Below are 22,256 nucleotides of genomic sequence, written 5' to 3' on the forward strand. Positions count from 1 at the left end.
CCTTTATATTTAGTTCTCCTTTCTGCAGTCAGTTTGCTTATCAAAAAAGCAATTCTCCTGGCATTCCCTGACCAAGTCCCTTGACTGTTCTGCCAACCTGTCACCACCCCCAGGACAAAAAGCCACCAGTACTGTCCCATATAGAGGCCTGAGTAGAGACAGCCAGCCTCCAGAGGCAGAGAGCTGCTGGAGATGCCTGGAGGATGAGGATAGATTCGGCAACCAGCCTGCCCAGCATTGACAACTGCTTTGCTCATCCTGTGAAAATGCAGCAGCCATTTCTTCTAAGTAGCTGTTTTTTGCTTTATGTTCCTTTCTAGGTGGCATATCTTTTGAAGGGGTCCCCACAGGTTTCCATTCATTCTTTCGAGCCACTCCACTTTAAATATGAGACTGCTTAAAATGTACAGGGGTTGCTTCCAGAGGGGGTGAATTGTCAGTATTTTATCATCACTGGAACAACTCAGCTAGTTTTAATCACAACAGAGTATCTTTGCATCTGGTCCCAGTCCTGTGAGTCTTCCCTTGGTGCTGTGGAGTAATTGAAGAATATGATTAAAGGTAATTATTATAATTGTTCATTGACTTAGATAGATTTTTGATAGCAGTGAGTGGGATCTGATCTGTAAAGTGAAAGGCCTTATGAATTTCCTGCATAAGTACAGAGTGCTGCCAGCAGCAGTGTAAGGAATGCAGATGAAACATCACTGGCCTGCAAGCACTGCATGACTTATAGGAGGGAAGATATTTTTATAACTGAATGCCCAAGACAGGACCTGTGCATTGTGCCAGTTTGCCAGTGAAGCATTTGGGCTTGGGTTTATTACACACAGCATTCAACCCCAGAGCAAGACTTTGCTGATGGTGTTTGATACATCTGTGAATGAAGGCATAGGGATCTTCAAGGGCTTAAAGCCTGAAATATGAGAATCAAGACCAATAATATTCAATAAGGTGAAATACTTAACACCTAACCATTCCAAAAGTGGTATTTTTCTTGGAGGCAGCAGTAAAGTAGAATGATGGTCTCATAATAATAATAATTAGGTCTCCCACGTTGGACCTGGAAAATGTCTGTATTCTCTGCTCTGCTGAAGCTGCATTGGCCTTTGGCGCAGCACTTTGGCACCTCCATGTCTCATTTCCCCTCTCTATAAATTGTGACCATGCCCTCTTAGGATTTTGGGAATTGATTTCACACTGTGGGAGTTGGGGCTATGCAAATACACTGATGTAGTGACAGGGAGGGCAAAGGCCTCTGTTTTTTTAGTATATATACATATATATATATATATATATATATATATTTATGGAATCCACTACTTCTGACAGTGGAAAGAAAGTGCATCTGAAGCTATCAAACTCAACAGCATCTCCTTTGGCTTACTGATGCTAAGCAGCAGCATGCTGGAGGCCAGCAGTATCTTCTAGGAAAGTAGAGGCATGTGTTTACAATCCTAGATTTCTTGCAGACATTTGTTACGTTTGTTACTAGCCTCTGTGGCAAAGAGGCTGCTGGAGAAGGTGAACTTTTATTCTGACCTAGGACAGCTATTCTAGTACTCCTTGCGTGTAGAGCGTGATATTCACAAGCCTGCATCAGAACTGTTTGTTTCTTCTTAGGATGAGAGGTAGTGGCTTTAAGTTCTTTCAAGGAGGTTCAGGTTGAATATTAGAAAAAAATTCTTCTCAAAAGAAGGGTGATTCATTGGCACAGGCTTTCCAGGGAGGTGGAGGAGTCACCGTCCCTGGAGGTGTTCAGGAATAGTGGAGATGAGGCACTGAGGCACATGGTTAGTGGGCATGGTGGGGATGTGTCAATAGTTGGACTGGATGACTTTAGAGGTCCTTTCCAACATTAATGATTCTGTGACTATATGATTCTGCATTAGCAGACACTCAGTATTCCAAACCTGGTCTATGTAATCATACTGCACTACACTTCTTGGTCCTTTCTCCATTCATATTTCTCTTTGTAGGTGAGTATAAACATCTTTTTATTAAGCAGGTTTGATAGGTTTCCTTTGTTTATGTTTTCCCAATTGGGATTAGCTACTAAAAGGATTTGTAATAATCTAATTCTTTTGTATTTAATTGTAGTTGTAATAAACAACAACAACAAATAAACAAACAAAACTGACTAAAATGTTTGATTCATCACTTACAGCCATGAGAGTGAGAGACCAATGAAGATTCAGATTTCAACTCTTTTGATTGTTAGAAAATTGGCCATCCTTTTTTGTTTGGGAGGAGTTGAATCTGGCTCTTCTCTTACATCACATGGAACAGATTTATGTATTTTCCAGCCCAGTGCCTTTTCCTGATTGAGAATATTAACTGTAATTCTCCAGGCCATTTTCTTCTACTGCTTGTAACTTACCCTTTTTTGTTTGTTTTCATCTTTATTTCCTGTCGAGTACTGAAACGATGCAAAAGAAATGTTTGTTCATACAAATAAGGGAAGGTAATAGCTTCCCTCCCTAACCACATGCTCTCTTCTTTTCCAAGTCTTAATTAAAGCGGTACTAAAGGAAGCAAATCAATTAACAGATACCTTACAAGATGGTTTATTCACTTACACATGTACACGCACACAATTACTGGCAAGTATCACATTACTGCTTTAGTTTATCCATTAGCAAATGCTACTAATGAACTGCACTGGTACTGAAGTGGGTAACAGACACCTAGGGAATCCAGTGAAATTATTCCCATATATCACTTTTCTCTGAAATAAGCCTTACATTTTCTTGTTCAAAGCATGCAAAAAAAATTACAATCTAAGTAATAAGGTTCCCTTTGTATATTTGGAGAAAATAACCTGGCTTGCTAGGGTCAGAACAAAAATACATCCAAATCACTTCAGTTTCAATTAGAATTTAGTACAATATTTTCTTCATAGAAACATAATTTTGATATTTCTATTCTGACAGTGTTTTGGCTCTATGCCACTCAGGGCATCAGGTCTGCCTATAACATGTAGGACTGATAGTGGCTGTTCACAGTCTGGAAGTTAATTACTGGGCTGGGGGCACCTGGTATCCGTGAGTTTTTCAAGTCATACTTTTTAATATGATAAAGATTTTCTAAGCTGGAGTTGAGCCTAAGAGTTGCCCTTCTTGTTTGCACTGTAAGAAGGCTGTAACTAGAACAAAGTAAAGCAGTGTTGATGAAAACAAATTGAACAAAATAGACAGGGCTAGAACAAGAATGGACAGGATGGGAAACTGAAACTATTCATGAATTCATATTGAATTTAGTGCATTGTTTGTGCTGAAAAAAATGAAGATGGGTGGATTTTGGAAATAGTAGATTGGCTTGTTTGTAGAAAGTTGAAATGGAACATCTAATACCAGATGTCCAAAAAGTTTTTGTTTGGAGTATATCATAATATATTAATTTTCTAAAAGCAAGATATGGAAAACATTTGCTTGTAATTGACCACAAATCGTTTAAAATAGCTGAAATTAACACTACCATCTAAAGTTAAGCAAAGGATACTGATCCTAAAGTTAAAAAAATATAACTTGAGTGTGAATTGAATGTTTTACTTCAACCTCAAATGAACAAGATTTAAGTTAATTCAACCTGATTTAAAATATGAGCGTGACTGTGACTGCAGCTGAAATGTATTTCTAGCTTTTCAGTTACTCCGTATTTAATTGATTTTAGAAATCAATCATACACTTGTCACAGACTAAACAGGATCTGTTAATGAGCAGAGCTCATCTTGTTTATTTTCCTCATGCATTTCCTTCTTGTGCATGCTGTTGGGGATTGTAGGCATTATGTTGCAGGTGATGGAAGTTAGCATGCACTGTAAGCTCTTCCTGTAATCAATCAATCAATTAGTCTTTCAATTAAAGAACAAAGAAAGGAATTACTGCTGGTGAGATTCCTGTTTGCGCACAAGAGACATCCATTGATTCTCAGACCAGGTAACTGTCAATAGCAAAATTGCTTATTTGTACTTTGCTGTTCTGGTGTGTTGGTGTCATCTCTGAAAAAAAAGAAAAGACAACATTACAGGTAACGATAACTTTCTAGTGTTGGTTTATCTAAAAATATCTACAGCATCATTATAAAAGCTGAGCTGGGTGCTATGTAGAGAAAAATTACAGGATTTCTACAGAACTATTATTATCAGGATTGTAATTGCATTCATCAAGTTCTTCCCACTTGTTCTTTTCCTTTCTAGATGCGTCTGTCTCTTTGGGGGTACCTGTTTCCCCTTGGCAAGCTAATAGAATGAATGTGAGATTTTCACTGTGATGTGACTTCTGGATGCCCTCTTTGCTGCTAGGTAGGGGTGTACAAGGTACTTTAGGGTAGCATCTTGCTAAGAGAATTGCTCTGCATCATTGCCTTTGGGGCTGCTTCTAAGGCCCCTTCTCATGTCAATGGGCAGCAGCTCACGTACTCCAGTGTTGCTGCAACACTAAGAGCTCACTGCTCCAGTGGCTGCTCATATGGAGCAGCTGCACTGCAGCACAATCAGGCCACAACATAGGCAGTCTTGCAGTATGCCTTATGTTGGAGAGTCCTAGGCGTGAAGCTTGGATGCAGGAGAATGAGGCAGTTGCGTGGCTTGTTGCAGCCCACACAGGGTAGACCTGGGCTCTCTAGATTTCAGTAGGAACCAGGTGGATGGTCCCAAACCCCACGTGCACACAGAAACACACCTGTTCTGGCTTGATCCCACGTTTGACCTGCAAAGAACAGTGAGCGGAATGTTAATAGTGACTTTCAGTACATTCCTCATAATAAATATGCAAAGCTTCAACATGTCTGCAGCTGGTGAAATGCAGGAGCTTTTCCCTCTTCCTCTTTCATTACTCTTTTATTCAGTTTTACTCCATCTAGTGTCAGTGCTTGGAAGTAAGACCTCATCGTGTCTTGCAGACCTCAGCTGTTTATATTCTTAGACCTTGTGACTCAGAGGGGGAAATGGCATTCAGTCCTCCTCCTTCAGTACTACTTAAGCATTTTCTGATTATTTTGATAAAGAAATACCTCACAGGACATCAGGCAGCCAGGGATGGACTTCTTGTAACATGCCTCAAACTTTTTCCTTCTCTTAGAAAAATTTTATTGCAACTATCTTTTTGAAAGCTGTGCTAAAATTTTCTGCTAATGTGAAATGTGCTGCACCAAGCACGTGCATCTGTAAGAAACAGCTAAGAGCTAGTCTGCAACTTTCTAGTTTGAACTGGGCATAAAGTCCACAGGAGAGCATACAGAACCCACAGTTTCCTGAAACTTGCCTCTTGCCTTCACCAGGCTGGTGCTCCACAGGCAAAGTAATTCCACTGCTCTGCTGTGGTCTGGGATATCACAATTAAACACCAGTATTTTTCAGTTTGCTCCTAAGAACTTCTACCAGCTCCTTCTGGAGAGGCTAGGGACTTGAGGACATGGTGTTTATGAACTTGTCTAAATTTCTTCATGCACACATAAAAAAGACACTAAATTAAGCACGTGAACTAAGTTAGACAAACTTCTGCCTCTCTGCAGCTGTAGTCGTTAAAAAATTTTAAAAAGTCCCCTCTTCTTCTGTCCACAGCAGCTGATTAATGCAGAATGAGGCCAGTGCAAAGTGATCTGAGCTAATTGGAGTGAATCAGCAGTAGGTTAGGTTCAGGGATGCTCACCTGATCCCATTCCCTGCCTGTGTTTGGGGGGAAGCGTCAGGGAGCTACTGGGACAGGCACTGTCTTCCACTGCTGTCCTGAAGAGATTGGCGTCCCAGTCCTAAATGACTTGAATTCTCTGCATACAGGAGGAGCAGAGAAGACTGCTCAGAAGGCTGCTGCTGTTCTCTGCGTTGCCCTGTGCACTCGGTAAGTCACAGAGAATGAATTTCTTGCTGATGCTTCCAGACTGCTTTCCGAAAATTGGCAGTCCCAGCTGGGGCACAAAAGATGGTCCAGCCTTACCTCACTGGCTGTAGAATTTCAATGCCTCTCTTGTGCTGGCCATCCTTGAGGAGCCTGATCTCACTGAAAGTGGCTGCTGCTATGCTATGCAGATTGGCAGTAGGCCTGGTTCCCTGAGCTGAGCACCCAACTGTGCTGGGAGGGATTGGGGATCAGAGCAGGACTTCTCTGAGATGGTCTGATCTTTGGGAGCAGCTCATATTCACACTGTGCTATCCTCAAGGGTGCAATGGAAGCTCACCCCTGGGAATCAGCTCACAAAGACTTGTAAGGCAGTACTGCTAACCAAAGGGTAGCTGCTCCTGGCCACCACCCTCCTCTGCCTCTTCTGTACCAGTAAATCATACCAGGGAGTGAGTCAGGTGTGTTTTAATGCACTTGAAACTACTCTAGTTACTTTTCAGCCAGTGGTTTTCTGTCTCTTTCTATTTACAAGTCCATACAGATTTTCCATTGAAGCTGTGGGTATCTGTGAAAAGTATTTAAGCCCAATTTAAACCCATATGAAAAGCCTTCAGGCTCCGTAAACCCCCCTCAGAAACGGCCTGCAAAATTCCAGGCACTTGCAGCCTACAAGGCAGAAGTTAGAGTTACGTTTTGTGATGCTTCCTCTTTTCTTTCAGTACTCAGACACCAGGCTGCAAAGCTGTGGTACCCAGTCAGGCTCCATACCAAATGCATGTGAAATAAAGAGGTGAGTGTCTGTATACAACGATCAGAAGGATAGAGTTAGCCTGGGTACTGGGTAGGTGCTCCCTGGGAGCAGGAGCCCTCTGCCCTGCTGTGGTGTGGTCAGGGACGGAGTTGCTTCAGGTGTGTGCTGGCAGCCCCACAGAGAGCGGTCTTCCATTTTTGAGCTTTATCCAGGTTTGCATCAGTTCTAGGGCAAGGCAGAGTTGTTTAGTGCTGCAGTCAGTGGCACCAGCAGGTTTGCCAGCAAAAAGACCACGATGGCTGTGGAAGGAATTGCTTTTGACAGGTGTTTGAATATTACCAGGAAAGCGTTCTCCTGACTCAGCAGGTTCATTACCAGCTCTTACAATCAAATGATTTAGAGCTATTCAAGACTGGCCTCAAACAGTTGTGCAGAGGAGGAGGAAGGAATAAGGATTCCTGTCTGCTTGGCAGCTGTAGAAAGGTCAACTGCAAATGCAGCCCACAGATCTGGTGAGAGCACAGGCATCTTAGGGCAGATGCTCTCCCAGAGAATGTGGAAAGTGGCCAGGAAGGAGCAAAAAATAGCCAGAAGTGTGGCTCTGCCCATCAGGCTAATAGCTGGCATTGGTGAAGTACCCTGGAATGGGATTTAATGAACCCTAACAGTCTGGGCTGTATGTGTGCATATATATAATTCTGCCTCTGTATGTGTGCCTGTATAAGTAGTATTCCCTGTTTTCATGAATAGTGCTGAATGGCACTGAGGCCTGAAAGTGCCTACCAATTGTCTTAGTGCTGCTTTTTAAAGCCTGCTTTTCCCAGCACAGTGCAAAGCTGAGTGTCCTTGGTTTTGAAATGTGTAATTATAAAGATTAATTTCATTTATTCAAAGGGTAGCCTGAGCAAAAGTAACTTGACAAGGTTGTTCAGATGAACAACCTTCTGCTAGACAGTTGAGTTAAAGAACCAGGTAGAAAAGCGAGTTTATTGCTCTATTTGTTAGTGACTATTGCCTTAACAGAGAATGGATATTTATAATTTTTTCTGCAAATACATATTTGCAAGAAGAGAGAGATTTTTTTGCTAGGATTGTCTTTCTTTTTTAAATATAGTTACACAAATACACATGGATTTTATTTTATTTTATTTTTTTTTGGACCATCTTTGCCTGCTTCTGTATGTGTTTACTGGCAATAGCATGCATGATTATAGTGCTGGGTAGCTTTTAAATGTTTGTCATTAATCTCAGATCCAAAGTGCGTACTGAGAACACCTGTTGTTTGTTTGTTTTCCCAAAGAATTACTGCAATGAATAAAGCCTTCGGTCTACCAGCCACTCACCAATCCCTAGCCTGGAGCAAAGAATCAGACCTGATCCAGTGTATTGGCTAGGTTGGGCTCATCTTGTGCAGGTTTGTACTGGTCCTTAGCAAAGTGCCAAAGCATTCCTGCCTGAGTGGACTGTAACTCACCAAGTAGTCTTCCACTTGTGTTCCCCCAATAGTTGTTTGCTGCTGATTTTTTTTTTTAATATTTTTTTTTTTTGTCATGGTGTCAATGCAAAGGGAAACTATCATCTAAGCAGAACACAAAGAATTGATTTTGATTTGGTAAAGCAGATTCCTTTGCAAAGCTCATTTGGGTTATGGAGGCTATGTCTTTGCTGGCTTTCTTTTTTCTTATTTGTAAGCCTCTAATGATTTATGAAAACCCTGTTGACTTGATTTGACTGTTTGAAGAATGCATTTGTTTGAAGAATGAATTTGAGAAAGTCTTCTGGAGAAAACACAAGTGATGAAAGAATAGCTCAAGGTATATATAGCTGAGGAATGTTGAGAGAAATCTTTCTGATCTTTGACCCTAGAGGTATCAAAGATTCTATTGAATGATTGATTTTCTCCAGACCCAAGAAAGGATGCTGACCATTATAGTTTAAAATTAATATTCCTCAGAGAGGAAAAGAGAGGCTTGTTTCAGGAAAGCAAGGACATATGCATGTGGCTCAGTGACTCTAGGGAAGCTGGGCTGGCCTGGGAGACTGGGAATTTAAGGCAAACAGAGATGCAAGTTACATCTAATTCTTTTCCTTTTGATGCCTCAATTCTGTTGTTTCAAGATGCTCCATAAATGTGTGTAAGAAAGCTTCATTGAAGTGGAGGTAAGTCTTGTAGGGGGAAACTATAGCACTTGAATGGCAGCATCTACACAGATGTCTGAACAAATCCTGAACCAGGCCACAGCTTGAATGAAACACTGAGAATGGACTAGCCTTATACCAAGTATCTCCTGGCTGAAAAGTGAAACACCTTACTACTGGGAAATATTTTCTTTTAATGTCAGATTAGCTCAAAGGAAACGTCCACCTCTAACTCTGACATATTTCCTCTGGAGGAAATTACTTCACTGAAAAGTAATTGAAATTCACAAAAATTTCTCTATCATGGCATAAAACGACCAATAGCAGCTGCTATTTCCTCTTACCTTCATTTTAAAATCTTCTGTGGAGAAGACAGCGCAGTTACTCTGGTTAGTAACTATAAAAGAGAATTCCTTTGCAGATGTATTTTTGGCATCTTGCTATTTCAAGAACTTTTTCCTGTGAACTTGCCTATAGTACAGCAGCAGTATGTGTTTGCATCTTAAGCAGATTTGATTTCAATGGATAGTAGAGTGGCTGAGACTGTATCGCTCCCTGCCTGCAGGCTGGACGTATAGTGTTACATGCAGATAGCTGATCCAGGGGCTGAGGCACTGCAAAGCATTTCAGCACCCAGTGTCCTGCACAGCTCGTGTTCTAGATCTTAATTCTTTTTTCCTGTGCACCCCCATTCCCAATGACGCATTCAGATAAGGGCAAGGTCCCTTCTTTTTAAATGCATTTATACTTAAAGATTTTGATTTGTGAATTTTGGCCCTATTTTCCAAAAGATTCCTCCTTGAGATTTTCTCAAGTACCCGAGCATTAAAAGAAAGTAATCAGTTAAGTTTTTGAGCTCAGACTTCAGCTAATAGAATCAGTGGTGTGACTCATGTTTACTTGATTGGCTTCCTGCTTGGCAAATGATGCATTCTGCAGCTCATATAGTCCAGACTACTTGGATCAAAAGAAAGCTAAGAACTGTTCTCCTCTTGAAAATAGAACGTTTTTCTTTCTTTGTAACTCTAAAACTGGTAGGAAGCTCTGAAACTGAAGTCAGCTCTTGTTAATGTTTATTATTTCTGCCTGTCTGTGCAGCTGAATACAGATCCATACATTTTAAAATGGGAAAATGTTCTTAACCCAAATCTATAGGCTGAGACATTTCTATAACCTACACAGCTTCTGGAAGAAGAAGCTGTAGCTCAACATTCAAATTTGTGCTTCATTGTCTTTGCAGTGCCATCCATCTCTGATGTTTATATTTTCCAAGTGGATGATTTCCCCTCCTGTTTAATCCATAGCAATATTTTAGGAGTTGAACAACATAGAGAACAATGGCTTTCAAGATGCAATGATTGTTTCTCCTTGGTTTTAGAGAGGGAGGTTAGATGGAAGCAATGAGCCGTGACTTTGAACTCTGTCTCAGCCTCAAAGGTTATCATTTCATGGGGGCTTTGAGAGTTTGTTCAGCTACAGGCCCATCACAGATTGCTGGCAGCCTGGAAAGTAACATGCTATTTGTACAAAACACTTGTTGCACTCTGCGATTGTGATTTGCCTCTGTTAAATAGGGATGTTCAGTGCAAGAGGATAGCAGGCCCATCCCTGCAGGCTCCCTTTATGCAATGAAATTGGGTTGGCTGAAACTAAGTGTTACTAAAATGAAACCTCGCTTCCTAGAGGAACACCTTTGAGCTGGAGATGCAACTGGTTGTGGGCTGCAGACCAGTGTCCTGCATTTCTGAGCTGTAGTGAGCCTTTGTGCACATGGGGAATACACAGTGTCATCATGTGTCACTCTGTGTGATTTGTTGCTGGTGAAAGACATCTTATGCCTGTTTCATGAGGGTATAGGATGAAAGGAGGACTGCTTTTTGTGGAGTTGCTGCTAATTATAGACTTTATGTACGTTACTGCCTAGAAATTGCTTATTGTCATTACTATTATTTATGAAAATCTGACATGAGCAAGAAGGTGCATTGCTCGTGCTTGGAGTGCATAGATATTGTGTGGTCAGAATGAGGAAAAAAGAGGGCTTTTCCTATCAACAGATGTGGTCTGCTACAACCCTCTGGAAGAGCTCTACCAGCTGAGAATAATTCAAGAATGATAGACCAAGTTGTGTTTCCATCCAAAAGAAGATTAAAATATGTACTTGGTTTAGTTCCAAGCCCTCTGCATTCTGTTTAAAGAATCCTCTGACATTCATATCATGTGTTTCACAAGGAAAGTCCAGCAATGGAAAGAAAAGTCAGCTACTTGGAAGAAATCAAGTGTAAAACTCGAGAACATCTAGATGCTACTTGGAGTAGCAAAGTATCACCAATATGCTTGGCACTTGGTGTGTGCAGCTCTGAAGCTCCTCCCTCACAGGTCAGAATAACTTGTGCATTGTGTTTAAAACCTGATCTTACACTGAGTGATTTATATAGGAGCCTGTAGAACCCACGGAGCTGCATGAGGAGTTTTGATATACAATGCTGCTAAGACTGTTGAGGCAGCAGATTATTTTAGCTATTTCAGTAGGCTCAGATGTGTGCCTATTCCTTTTTACTACACGTCCTCTGTCTCTCCATCTTTCTCCTTGTCTCTGTATGCCTCTTTCTTTGTCTCCTTCTGTCAGAATAAATCTGGCTGCCATACACTGTAGTTAACTCAAAATATTGCTAGCATTAAATGTGCTCAGACATTTTTATTAATACATTAAACTTGCATGAAATTTTAGCATTATAATTTACTAAGCTTACACCAAGACAGTATTTGAAACTGACACGAGCTATTAATTAAAAAAGGACATTACATAATTGTCACTTGACATCTAAATTACTGTTTTGTTAGTTGACAGGAGTTTGCCTCAAGGCTCTTTCTCTTCTCAGGTGTTAGTAAGTATTCCACTGAGTTTAAAGGCATCCTCTTATGAATTAAGTCACAGTGATATATGCCCGACTTAAATAACTAACAGTGTTTACCACTTTATTCACGGTGAATTTCTGCTATCATTTGCAGCTAGAAAAACTTCTACTTTAATGGTTTGGGAAAGCATCAAAAGTGACACGAGAATGGTGTCTGATTTTGGTGAAAATGTGACCTTGCAATGTTTTCCCTGGAGTTCAGTTCCAGGACTCTACCATGAAAAGAGATTCTCTGCATTCCTTTGAATGATTTAAGTTTGATGGCCACAATGGCACTGCTTTGGATGATACCTACTTAAGTATGCCACAGTCATCAGGATGGCTTGAGGTACTTCTGGATATAATGGTGTGAAATTTAAAACAAAATTTTCTTGAACGTGAGTTCAAGAAGTACGCTGTCAGTTGAATTAAGGTGGTGTTTTTTGTTTTACTTTTCCCTGAGAAATTGTCAGCAATCAAGTAGAAAATTGTCTGCAAATGGTGTACCAGTTCTTCTCTCCAGTGCTAAAGGAGTGATAGGTTAATTATCGCTCAGGATGGCTGTGTGATTGATTGGAGTAAACCTAGGAGTAAGTAATTTCTGGTAGGGGACTTTGCTTTATCAAAAGGGTTTTCCATGATGAGCCGCTGGCCTAAAAACCCATGAATTAGAGTCCTCAGAGAATTGAAGCAAGCAGTGAAAATTAGATTAGATTCAATCATCATGTCTCTGTTGACCTGAGTGAATGGGAAGTTATCCCTTTGACCTACAGAAAAAAATAAATCTAATAAAATGAACATATAGCTTGATTACTCTTTTGGATATTCACAGTACTTGTAGTACTGCAGCATTTATAACATAAGTATTCAATGTGAGTAATATTTGTGGACTGTTGATCTTGGTTTTTTTCCCTGGTAGGTGATCTTGGAGGTCTTTCCCAGCTTCAATGATTCTATGATATTTCAAAATTGTTTTCAGGAAAGTGATGTTTTCAAGTCAGAGGGGTTGTGGTATTCATGTGTTGTGAGTTTTTTTTGTTTGCAATTTTTTAAATTCATTTTTCAAGTCCTTAGGAACAGTTTCCTTACATACATCTTGTTTTTAGAGATATACAAATGTCCTCAACCACTTAAATGATGAATGTTGAAATCTAAAAAAGGGCATATACCACCATTCGTTGGTTCAAGTTGGGTCCTACAAAGAAGAGACACCAGTATGGATGGGAGTCCTGTGGAAAGATCCCCTTCTAAAGGGTTGGAAAAAAGATGAAATAGGACATTGGATTTTGTATGCTGCATTTCCCTTTGATTGTGACTAGATAGTTTGCATTTAGTAATGGTGGTGAAAAAACAAGCTGGTTCTCCATCAGTTGAGGTGTGGAATAGCATAGATTTGTTTATAAAACAAACCTTGATACATATATTTGTTTATAAAACACTTGATAAAAAGTGGTGCTATCTCAAGAATAGCTACATTTCACAGATAAGTGTTGTTGATTTTTTTCCACTCATATCCTCCTTGTAAGTCTGCATTTGCATCATCTGCAGCTGTTTTATCAGTTGTGCTATTCCAACATTAGAGCAGGTAAACAAGAATGGATTATGTATTTGTTGGTTACTGAGGTTTGCGTTATGTACTGACTCTTTTACACTACAAAACAATGGCTTCCTCAAGATGAGTAGAAGTCAATACTTTTTCCTCGGATTAGCATCTCTTTTATAAAACCCATTTAAAATCCACTAAGAGTAGTATATAGGTCCCTTGAAGTGAACAAGAACAAAGGAGTTAGTAAATTACTCAGTGCTATAATAGGATTAAAAAGTACAGCTAAGAAGAGCTGGTGGATTTCTAGTTGTTTTCCACTTAACAGAAGAACATCATCTTTAGCATGCATGGTTTTGCCACCAAATATTGTGGAATACTGTGAGTTTTTCTCAGTGGTCAGTGTCAGTGGCCCAAAGTCTTTAAACTTGTAAGAACTGCATCTTGCTTCCAGCACAAAGACCAGAATTTTAACATGCAAATGGGAACTTCTAAAATTTAGCAACTGCTTGCAGATTAAGATGAGGAATCATCTGAGAGGTCAGTGTATCTTCATCAAGGTTGTTAAATTTTGCTGGTATGATTAAGTTGGTCACTTCCCTTAGAAAGATCAGAGGGAAGGTATCATGGATGCTTACAATGTCTCTGACAGAAATATCGTACAAAACAGACAGCCATATGGCAGTTAAACAAAATTCAGTGTAAAACTGTTTATAGAGAATGCCATCTGTATCTCATTCAGATACATCTCTCCTTCTCTATTCTCATCCTTCTCTTGACTCTGGTGTCTGTGGTTTCTGTTTTGCTTTAGTTTTCTCCCTCCCCTGCTCCTTCCCATTCATTGCTGTCCATACTGCCCTTAGCACAACAGAAACAGCTTACTAGGTGCTTGATGTTCTGCCTTCTGACTTGATAGACTTAATTTGTTTTAGGTTGATAGACGTAAATTGTGAGTGCTTTGCAAGAAAATAGATTGAATGCTCTGTGATGTGGAAGGAAATAGGTTTTGCGACAGTTAGCTGGGTTATGTTGTGAAAGCATCTCCCTGGGAAAACATCACATGCTCCAGGCTGGGGGCCTTCATCTGTCAAGCAAAATAATGAAGTACTTTTCCCAAGGAATGTCCTTGCCTTGATCTTCAACTGAGTGTCTGCATATGTTGTATGGCCTCTGTGAAGAACGGCTGTGATGGGGACATGCCTATTAGCACTTCTATCCACCTTTCTGAGAGAGGCTAAAGGGCTTTTCTTAGGTCACTGAGAACAGCTGTTGCCTTCACTTTATGAGAATGCTGATTAATTAATTTATTTTTTTCTACTTATAAAATGTCTTGGAGAAACACAAAACATAATCTACTCCTGCAGATTACTGTGATCCAACAGACAGCTTGCAGGCTGCATTCCTCACTGCACATCTCCACTCTAGTGAATGACCTCGGATGAGAAACAGCCATCTCCTGAGCAGCCTGGCATTGCCTCTTGTACCTGTGAGCCCATTAGGTGCTCAAAACCTACAGCAGTCTTGCTAGTTCTGAGTAGGGGTTATGAAGGTAAAGGACAAAAATGCATCCCTTCTAGAATGATCAGTGCGTGACTTGATCTGTGAGAAACAGGGGTAAAGGGGAATCTCAAAACTTGTCCAGTTGTAGTTGACTGGGAAGCTTTGGACAAAGCCATTTGCTCTGGTTTATATATACATATTTAATCTAAAGCACTTGTGAAAATATCAGTATAGGAAAAATACAGAAAAATTCTGACAGTGTCAAAGAGAACCCATGAAACAAGGCTTTTGGCTCTCATTTAGTGATTCATTTGACAGTTTTGGTTTGGTGTTTTTTGTTGTCATTTTAGAGGCTTGGGGATTGAAACGTTATTGTAATATATAGCACAAAATAAATATGCAGAATCAAAAGCATTTTGAAGGATTTTCTTTTTAAAAGGAATCTCATCCTGCGGAGGTGTTTTTTCCTAGTTCTTACATGCCAAACCCCTGTCAAATGGGATTTCCCTTTTCCATGCTGCTCCACTAGACATACTGAGTAGCATGGTCCTCTAGAGACCTGCATGTCTGTTGTGTTATCTTTCAAATCACAGCTGTAGGGAAGCGTCATGCATAAAGAGAGCGGTGTTAGTTACTACAGTTTGCATATCACACTGCACCTCAGAAAATCCTGGGAGCAATGACTCTTACCTTCTATCCATTTTGCCATCTGACTCTAAAGAGAACAGGAAAATAGAGTTAATTAAGAAATCAGGAACAGAGTGGTGATAGGCCTGTTCAGAACCAGTGAGGATGTAACTAGAGCAGGTGATAAAGTAAGCAAAGCCATCCTTTCTGAGGCAAAACTCTTTGATATTAGTAATGCCACGTAGCATTCCTAAAGCCTTTCTCAGTTCTTCCACCTGGAATTTCTCAGGACAATTTTCTCAAAATTATTTTGGTTTTTATTTTAGCTTTTTTGAGTTTGTAGTACATCCTCAGAGTGTAATGAGGAACAACTTCAAGGGCAGATGCTTGATGAGTATTAGAAGGAGATAGTTTCCCCTTAGGACCTCTGTGTACTTCCAATAAAGAAAACATCAGCCGTTTGTCTTTCAGGAAGTGGTATTACACTATCATTTGTGTCTTTGTGGAGTCTTTTTGCAAAAATACCCTTTAAGAGATCAGCATTTATTGTAAATGAAATTGAATCTATGCTATGATGGAGACCAATAGGCTAGGCTCAGGGAGCTCAGTCTGCTTCACATTGAGAGTTGAGGCTGTTCTTTTTACTAAGAGGCTGTGTCTGCTGTTGAAGTGCTGGGTCATGGTAAACTCCTGAATTAGTGAAGCTATATAGTTTAGGATGCTGGGCCATCACTTCTTGTTTGTTACATGAAGGCTGATGTGAAGATATTGCCACAGAAGCAAGTGCTTATGGATGTGGTGGGTGAATGAGTGGTTCCCAGTCCTATGCTGTAGCAGCCTGGCTACACTGAGATCTCTCCCAGCATTTCTCTGGTTGAGATCATTAATGGCTTCACATATACATATATTTATATATGTGAATATATCTATTTATTTTTTGTTTGTTTGTTATAATGTGGCAGGAATTTGCTAAGTTTAGGGGAATTCCTTTGTTTTGAAAAATGGACTACACGGATCTGGTACTTTGCGTGCAACCTGAGCTGCAAAGTTGCTTTTTAAATAGCTGAGTTAGTTAAATTGAAAAGTGAATCCATATTTCTAGGGTCCCTACCACTTCAGACACTTTAAAAATAGTTTTTCAGAGGAAAGCTGGAGTTGCAACACATAAGCAATTCCTAACAGCAAAGCTCAGATCTGCTGCATCAGAACACAATGAAATCTAGAACTCTGAATGAGAAATCAGTATTTTCTCTTACCTTTGAAGACATGGTCAAGCATTTGTTTTTTGATCATGCAAATTATTACTGCTATAAAACCAATTGCTAGAAAGGCTCCCAGAGCAACTCCTATAATAAGATATGTGAAATCTGCAAAAATTGAGAACAAACATGTGAATACACACCAATAATTAATAAATATAACTGTGTTTCAGATACTGTAACCCGAAGTTGGAAAAGTTATTTTTTTTTATTATTGTTTTTTACTTTTTCAGAAGGGGCTGACACAGCTGAGTCAGACTGGTTAGCTGAGAATACTAACATACCAGACTTCCCCAGCACAGCATGAAGCCACGCAAACCTGTTGGTGAAGGAACTCAATGAAGTATTATGGTAATGAACAAGTTTTGCATTTGGTGTGTCCAGATCTCAGCAGAGCTTTATAGCTGCAACTTTTTTTTTTCCCCCAAAGTGGATTCCATAGCCTCCACTGCTCTTCACACTGTATCTCCAGACTTATATTCCTGCCTCCTCTACCTGCATGTGCACAGTTTCATCTTCTCCCAACCCCAGCATCCTGTCCCTCCCAGCTCCTCTGCTTGTGAGTCCTTGCTAGGAAGATTTATATATTTATTTTTAAGTGTAAATTACAAAGCATATCATGATTTCTGCAACACTGTGTGTACATAAGAGTCCACCCTTATGTTTATGTATCATTCTGAGGGGTTGCTTGTGTGCAGGATCTGTACTACTCCTGGCTCTGGCCTCCATATTCTCATTTTATTTAGTTAAGCAATTTTTAAGGCCATAGTTCCATGGCTAGACTTTGCTGTGCCAGGCAAAGTACAAGCACATAACCAGAGTATGATTTTCTATACAAAAGCAGCATGTGAATTTTTCTACTTACATTCCTTTTTGTTATATATAAGTTTTTACTTTCCTATCTGGAAGTGAAAATCTTTCCATGAACTCACCTATATCCTCTGAGTTTCCAGAAGCATAGACCTTTGCACTCCAGAAATCTGAAACATAAATATTTTAGCCTGTTAGGACATCAAGAAAAATGTTCTATATCTACCTGGATAAAACTTAGAATGGTTTATCAGTCATTCTGCCTTCTTTAGGTTTGGTGGCTGTGCTTTCATTTTTTCTCCAGTAAAATGAATGTTAGAAATAGGATTGCTTTTAAACTAGGAGTATAATCCTCCTCAGAACCACTCAACCAGCCATTCTAGTCCCTTTAGAGAATCCACTTTCAGTCTGCTTTTCAGATGGCTGAAAATCTCTCTTGATCTGAGTGTGGCTCTGGGGATTCTGCCATTATGTCAGAAAAATCTGATCTATTGGGTGGCTCTGAACAGATTTGTTTTTATTTACTGGTTTTAGTCACGTTTCTAATCCCAAATTTTCAAAATTATGAACCAAGCTTCAAAATCATGGAGAGAAGCTTAAAAAAAACCTCTTGTGTTTTAAACCAAATGTATTTTGGGAGCTGTAATTCTCAGCTGAAAGTCCTTTTTTTTTTTTCCTCCAAACTCTTCTTCATAATCAAGATGTCTGGAAATTTATTTTATACAGACAGAAACAAAACATTTTATCTTAAAAAATCCCATGATGCTTTGAGATGGGAGCTGTGAGGGGTGAAGAATTCATTTGTAGACATGACCACAAAGATATTCGTTTAACATGACCAAAATCGAAGTTATAGAATATGAAATTTAAATAAATAAAACTAAGACTACATTGTGGGTGTTAAAAGCAAAGTTCCTGGTTTTTCAGATTCAAAGCCAGTCTCTTTTAGTCTCTTTGCTCTTGCCTGTGAACGTATTTCATTATAAATTAAAAATAATTAAAAAAAAGCCACCTTTCTTCCACCTCTCTAATTATTCTTTGTGCTCATATGAAGAATGTTTCAAATTCAAATATAATAAAAGTTATATTGTATTACTTTTATTATCCTAATGGTCATAATACATAGACCTTAATGTATGCTTTCTAATGGAATTAAACTAGTGACAGATTATGTGTTTTATGGCAGAAATAATATTTTACATGGAATATTTTATGTAGGTCAGCTTAATATATTGAGATTTAATTATTAGTTTCCTTTTAAAAAGGAAGGAGGGAAATCTCTGAAAACCCACAGGACTAAAGAGAATGTTTTCAATTCATACTTTCAATATGATTTTAATTAACATTTAATGTCATTTACTGGATGCTCCTTAAATATGTTTTGCTTTTGAGGAGTGAGTGTTCGGTGGCTGGCTTCTGTTTGTTTTGGTTTTTCTTTAGGTGGAAAGAAATGGATTGATGCAGTCATCAAATCATTAAGGTTAGAAAGAGCACTAAGATCATCTGTATAACTGTCAACCCACAGACATTCATGTTGCTGATTGATCCAAGTCCTGCCTTCAGTTCTGATCTCGTATGGATCAGAACAATCCTCAAGGACAGCAACAGCAATGGTTCCCAATACTCTGCAGACCCGGTTCTAGCTTTCTGAATGGCTCTCATCTCAGGGTTCACACTATCTCCAATCCTTTGAATAGACCCTCTGAACCTGAATGAGATTTGCTTCTGGGTCACAGAACCTTGCAGGTGAACTCGATGTCTCTGCTGGAGTGACTTTTGGATCATTCTCTTGAGGTAACTGATGGAGCTTTCTCACCCCTCTCATGTGCCTGACTCATACAGAAGGTGACATTTGCACAACAGTGAGGATAGATGACTTGTGTTAGAGACACCACTGGGTTTTACTGATACTGTATGGCCAGTTTGCCTGTGGCAAACCTGAATCTCCCATAACCTGCCATAATAAAAACATGCATTTTATCTCTCTTCGTGCACACCTCATTCCTCATTTCCTTCTATTGCCTCCTGTTTCCACATGACCTTCTGCCCCCTCCTCCCTCTCAAATTTCTCCTCCTCGTGGCAGGAGGTAGTGGTTAGCATCGTGGCACTGAAGTAGCCCAGGGTTCAGTGCCAGCTTACTTTGGAGCAGTAAAGGGAGAAGGAAGAAAATATCTGGGAAACTCAGAGGTGAAGTAGAATAAAAGATTTAACAGTGTGTATCTGAACAACTCCGGAGTCAAATAGGGAATGACTTCAATAAAGAAGGTGTTACAGGCAATGACTCTACTTAAAATAGCTGCTGAAAGTCATTTGTAGAGGAAATGCTAAGTCATGGCTTGAACTAGTGATTGAGCACCTGGTATAAAGGCAGGCCCAGCCCATGGGGGCTTGGGTGCATGCACCTGAGTGACGGGAAGGGGTAGACCCAGGATCCACCCTTTCCCAGACCTCATTTCAGGGATGGCAGTGAAGACAAGGGTATCTTGCTGGAGATCCCTGCATATCTGAGGCCTTCTGAAGGTAAGCAGTTTTTTTTACCTTTATTGCTGTGCTCGTGGCTGCTTTCAGTGAATTCTCACTTGCTGCAGCCTAGGAGCCTGCTACCCTGCTGTCATTGCAGTGCTTTCTGTTGCATTTCACCATTACTTAAACAAAAAGTATATTTTGGCCAGTATTTGGTGCCGTAGAATTCTAAGCTGCATCTAAATTTTTCAAGATGGGCACTGTTGGCATCCATATAAATGGGTTTCCCTCCTCTGTCCTTTTCCACAGAAGTTGATGAGGATAAGAGTCCCTCTTACAAAGAGACAGGAACTCCTCTAGCCCTTGACAGGCTTCCCTCTATCCAAGCCCACAGATATGGTATTGCCTGCACCCTTTTCTATAACACTTGAAGGCATGTCAATACGTTTTCCCTGCAAAGTGGCTTTCTTGCTGTTCTTGAGTCTGCATCTCCTCACTCCAGGGAAATGCTGCTGTAATAATGGGACTTGCACCGTTTGTTTGCTGAGCAATAGCTAGTCAGTAATAGAGAGCAATTGCTGCTGACGTTCTCTTCACATCTATAAGCACAGCTGGTTACCCATGTCCTTTGTGGCAAACAGCCTCATTCCTCTGGGCTCTAGTGAGCATCCATAGGAAAGTTCAGAGGATTTCAAAAGCCAGTGATGGTAGTGAGAGTGACAAATTTCTACATATATTGAGGAAGACCATAAGAGGGCTGAGGACTGCTTTAGACCTATGGATAACATTGCTTGCAGAGGCAGGAGCATGTCTCGAGTGAGTGCTGGGGGAATGGCTGCTCTGCATGCTTCAGGTGGGGAAAACTACCTATGGAATTCTCCAAGGACAGGTAATTTTCTGTGAATTTCTGCTTAAATTAGGGCAGCATAGGGTGCCTGTTTGGTGGCAATGAGGATTTTGCCACCAGAGGGTGCCTACACCCTTACCTAATGTCTCAGAGATCAGTGTAACCCATGGAAATTTCTGTCCTGGAGGTTCTGCCTGCTCTTTCCTCTCTCACAGTCCACCTCAGCCCCAATCATAGTGTGAGTTCTGCTGCTGCTTCCTATCTGTGTGACCCACTTATTCCATGCACAAAATGGAGCTGGGGAACCATGAAGCAAAGAGGCAAGTTGTGAGGATGGCCAAGCCCTGCACTGGCTTGAGAGCTTTAGAAGCATCCCGAGTCTGGAGTTTCAGTGTCTTGCAAGTGAGAGACACAGAGAACAAAAAGTGGCTTGTAGGTAGCATGTGTGTGGGTAAATTTCTTCCCATGCTCCACTGAACTACTTTCCTGCTCTGTGCCAAACAGGGCACTCAGCAGCTTTGCCATCTCATCTGCAAAGATGCACACATTTAACTTGAGGATGTCTCCTGGATGATCCCTTAGCACTCAAGCTAGGAAATCTGGGCTAGAAGACCCAGCAAATTTCTTCACTGACTCTACATAGGTTCCTTCCCTGAAGATCAGAGTTCTAAACAAATTCGTAAACAACATACATGCAGTCAGTCTGGGAAATAAATAACCCCACCAAAGTCGGGAGAAAAATGCACCTCTCTAAAAGGATGGAAAAGAAATACAATAATCACTTACGTAAGAGAAGTAGAAATGTCATTAGGACTGGCATCCAGCTTTTTAATGAGGCCATTATGAAGTTCTGACTTTCACCCAAATTTTCTGAATTAAGTTCTTCTGAAGAGAGGAGAAAGAGGAGAAAAAAAAAAAAGGCAGATCACATGGCTTATAGGGAAGTAACAGTCACATCCTGCATAGTAAAACTGCAAACAAGTTCTCTTTTTGGGCTTAAGTTCAATATATAAACAATAATCATAAATAAATATACTCTGGGGAAGATCAAAAGAGCTACATTCAGCTATTTTGTTTCTAAGTGAGTTTTAAATGCTAACATTTATTTTTACAGCATTGAAAAGGTCCAACCAAGGTCTCTGCTGAAATCTAAGTCTAGTGTGGTGCAAGCGGCTTTTCTGCCTTAGAAGGGGAACCTTTTGTTGCCAGCCTACTTACTTTTATGTATTTTAAGTCAAAATTTATGCTATTATAATATTTTGAGGAGAAGAGTACTTGGTTGAACACAGAGTGGAAAAAACTCAACACAGCTGCAAATATGTTACAAGTGAGTTTCAGGAAAATAAAACCATTAGTGTCACTTCTACCTTAGAAAAATGTCCAGGTGAGGTAGGAACTGAAAAACACCAGCTTACTGGTTGGTGATGTTTCTGAGAGGAATAAAGTTTATTTGTTAGACAGTGGTGGGAAAAAATAAATTGTTTTATTTTTTCTTCATGCAATTCACATTTTCAAACACATTAACCTGTTGCAAAATCAAATGACAGTAAAACATGCAACTAAATATTAACACATTTTCTTA

General features: G+C 40.0%; 1 protein-coding gene across 1 annotated transcript; it reads right to left on the reverse strand.

The window, feature by feature from the left end:
- Nucleotides 1-1,877: 1,877 nt before the first annotated feature.
- On the reverse strand, nt 1,878-21,559 carry TMEM273 (transmembrane protein 273). The gene is made up of 6 exons (XM_065746132.1): nt 21,461-21,559; nt 17,486-17,533; nt 16,551-16,661; nt 15,358-15,382; nt 4,683-4,709; nt 1,878-4,000 (listed from the first exon to the last, which is right to left on the reverse strand). Exons 1-6 carry the CDS (start codon nt 21,513-21,515, stop codon nt 3,946-3,948), a joined length of 321 nt encoding a protein of 106 aa, XP_065602204.1. The 5' UTR covers nt 21,516-21,559; the 3' UTR covers nt 1,878-3,945.
- Nucleotides 21,560-22,256: the final 697 nt, after the last annotated feature.

This window comes from Cyrtonyx montezumae, unplaced genomic scaffold (genome assembly GCF_038088225.1).
Source record: "Cyrtonyx montezumae isolate F1298 unplaced genomic scaffold, pur_monq_1.0 scaffold_4, whole genome shotgun sequence".
In the NCBI taxonomy this organism is placed as follows: Eukaryota; Metazoa; Chordata; class Aves; order Galliformes; family Odontophoridae; genus Cyrtonyx; species Cyrtonyx montezumae.

What these genes read in the sequence shown, in the direction of transcription:
- TMEM273 (XM_065746132.1), bottom strand. Translation starts at nt 21,515, where the DNA reads ATGGCCTCATTAAAAAGCTGGATGCCAGTCCTAATGACATTTCTACTT. An exon ending in GATGGCAAAATGGATAGAAG is followed by an intron (nt 4,710 to 15,357) that starts GTAAGAGTCATT and finishes TGTTCTTTGCAG; the next exon opens with GTCAAACGTGGGATCAAGCC. An exon ending in GTGGGATCAAGCCAGAACAG is followed by an intron (nt 4,001 to 4,682) that starts GTGTGTTTCTGT and finishes CTTTTTTTTCAG; the next exon opens with AGATGACACCAACACACCAG.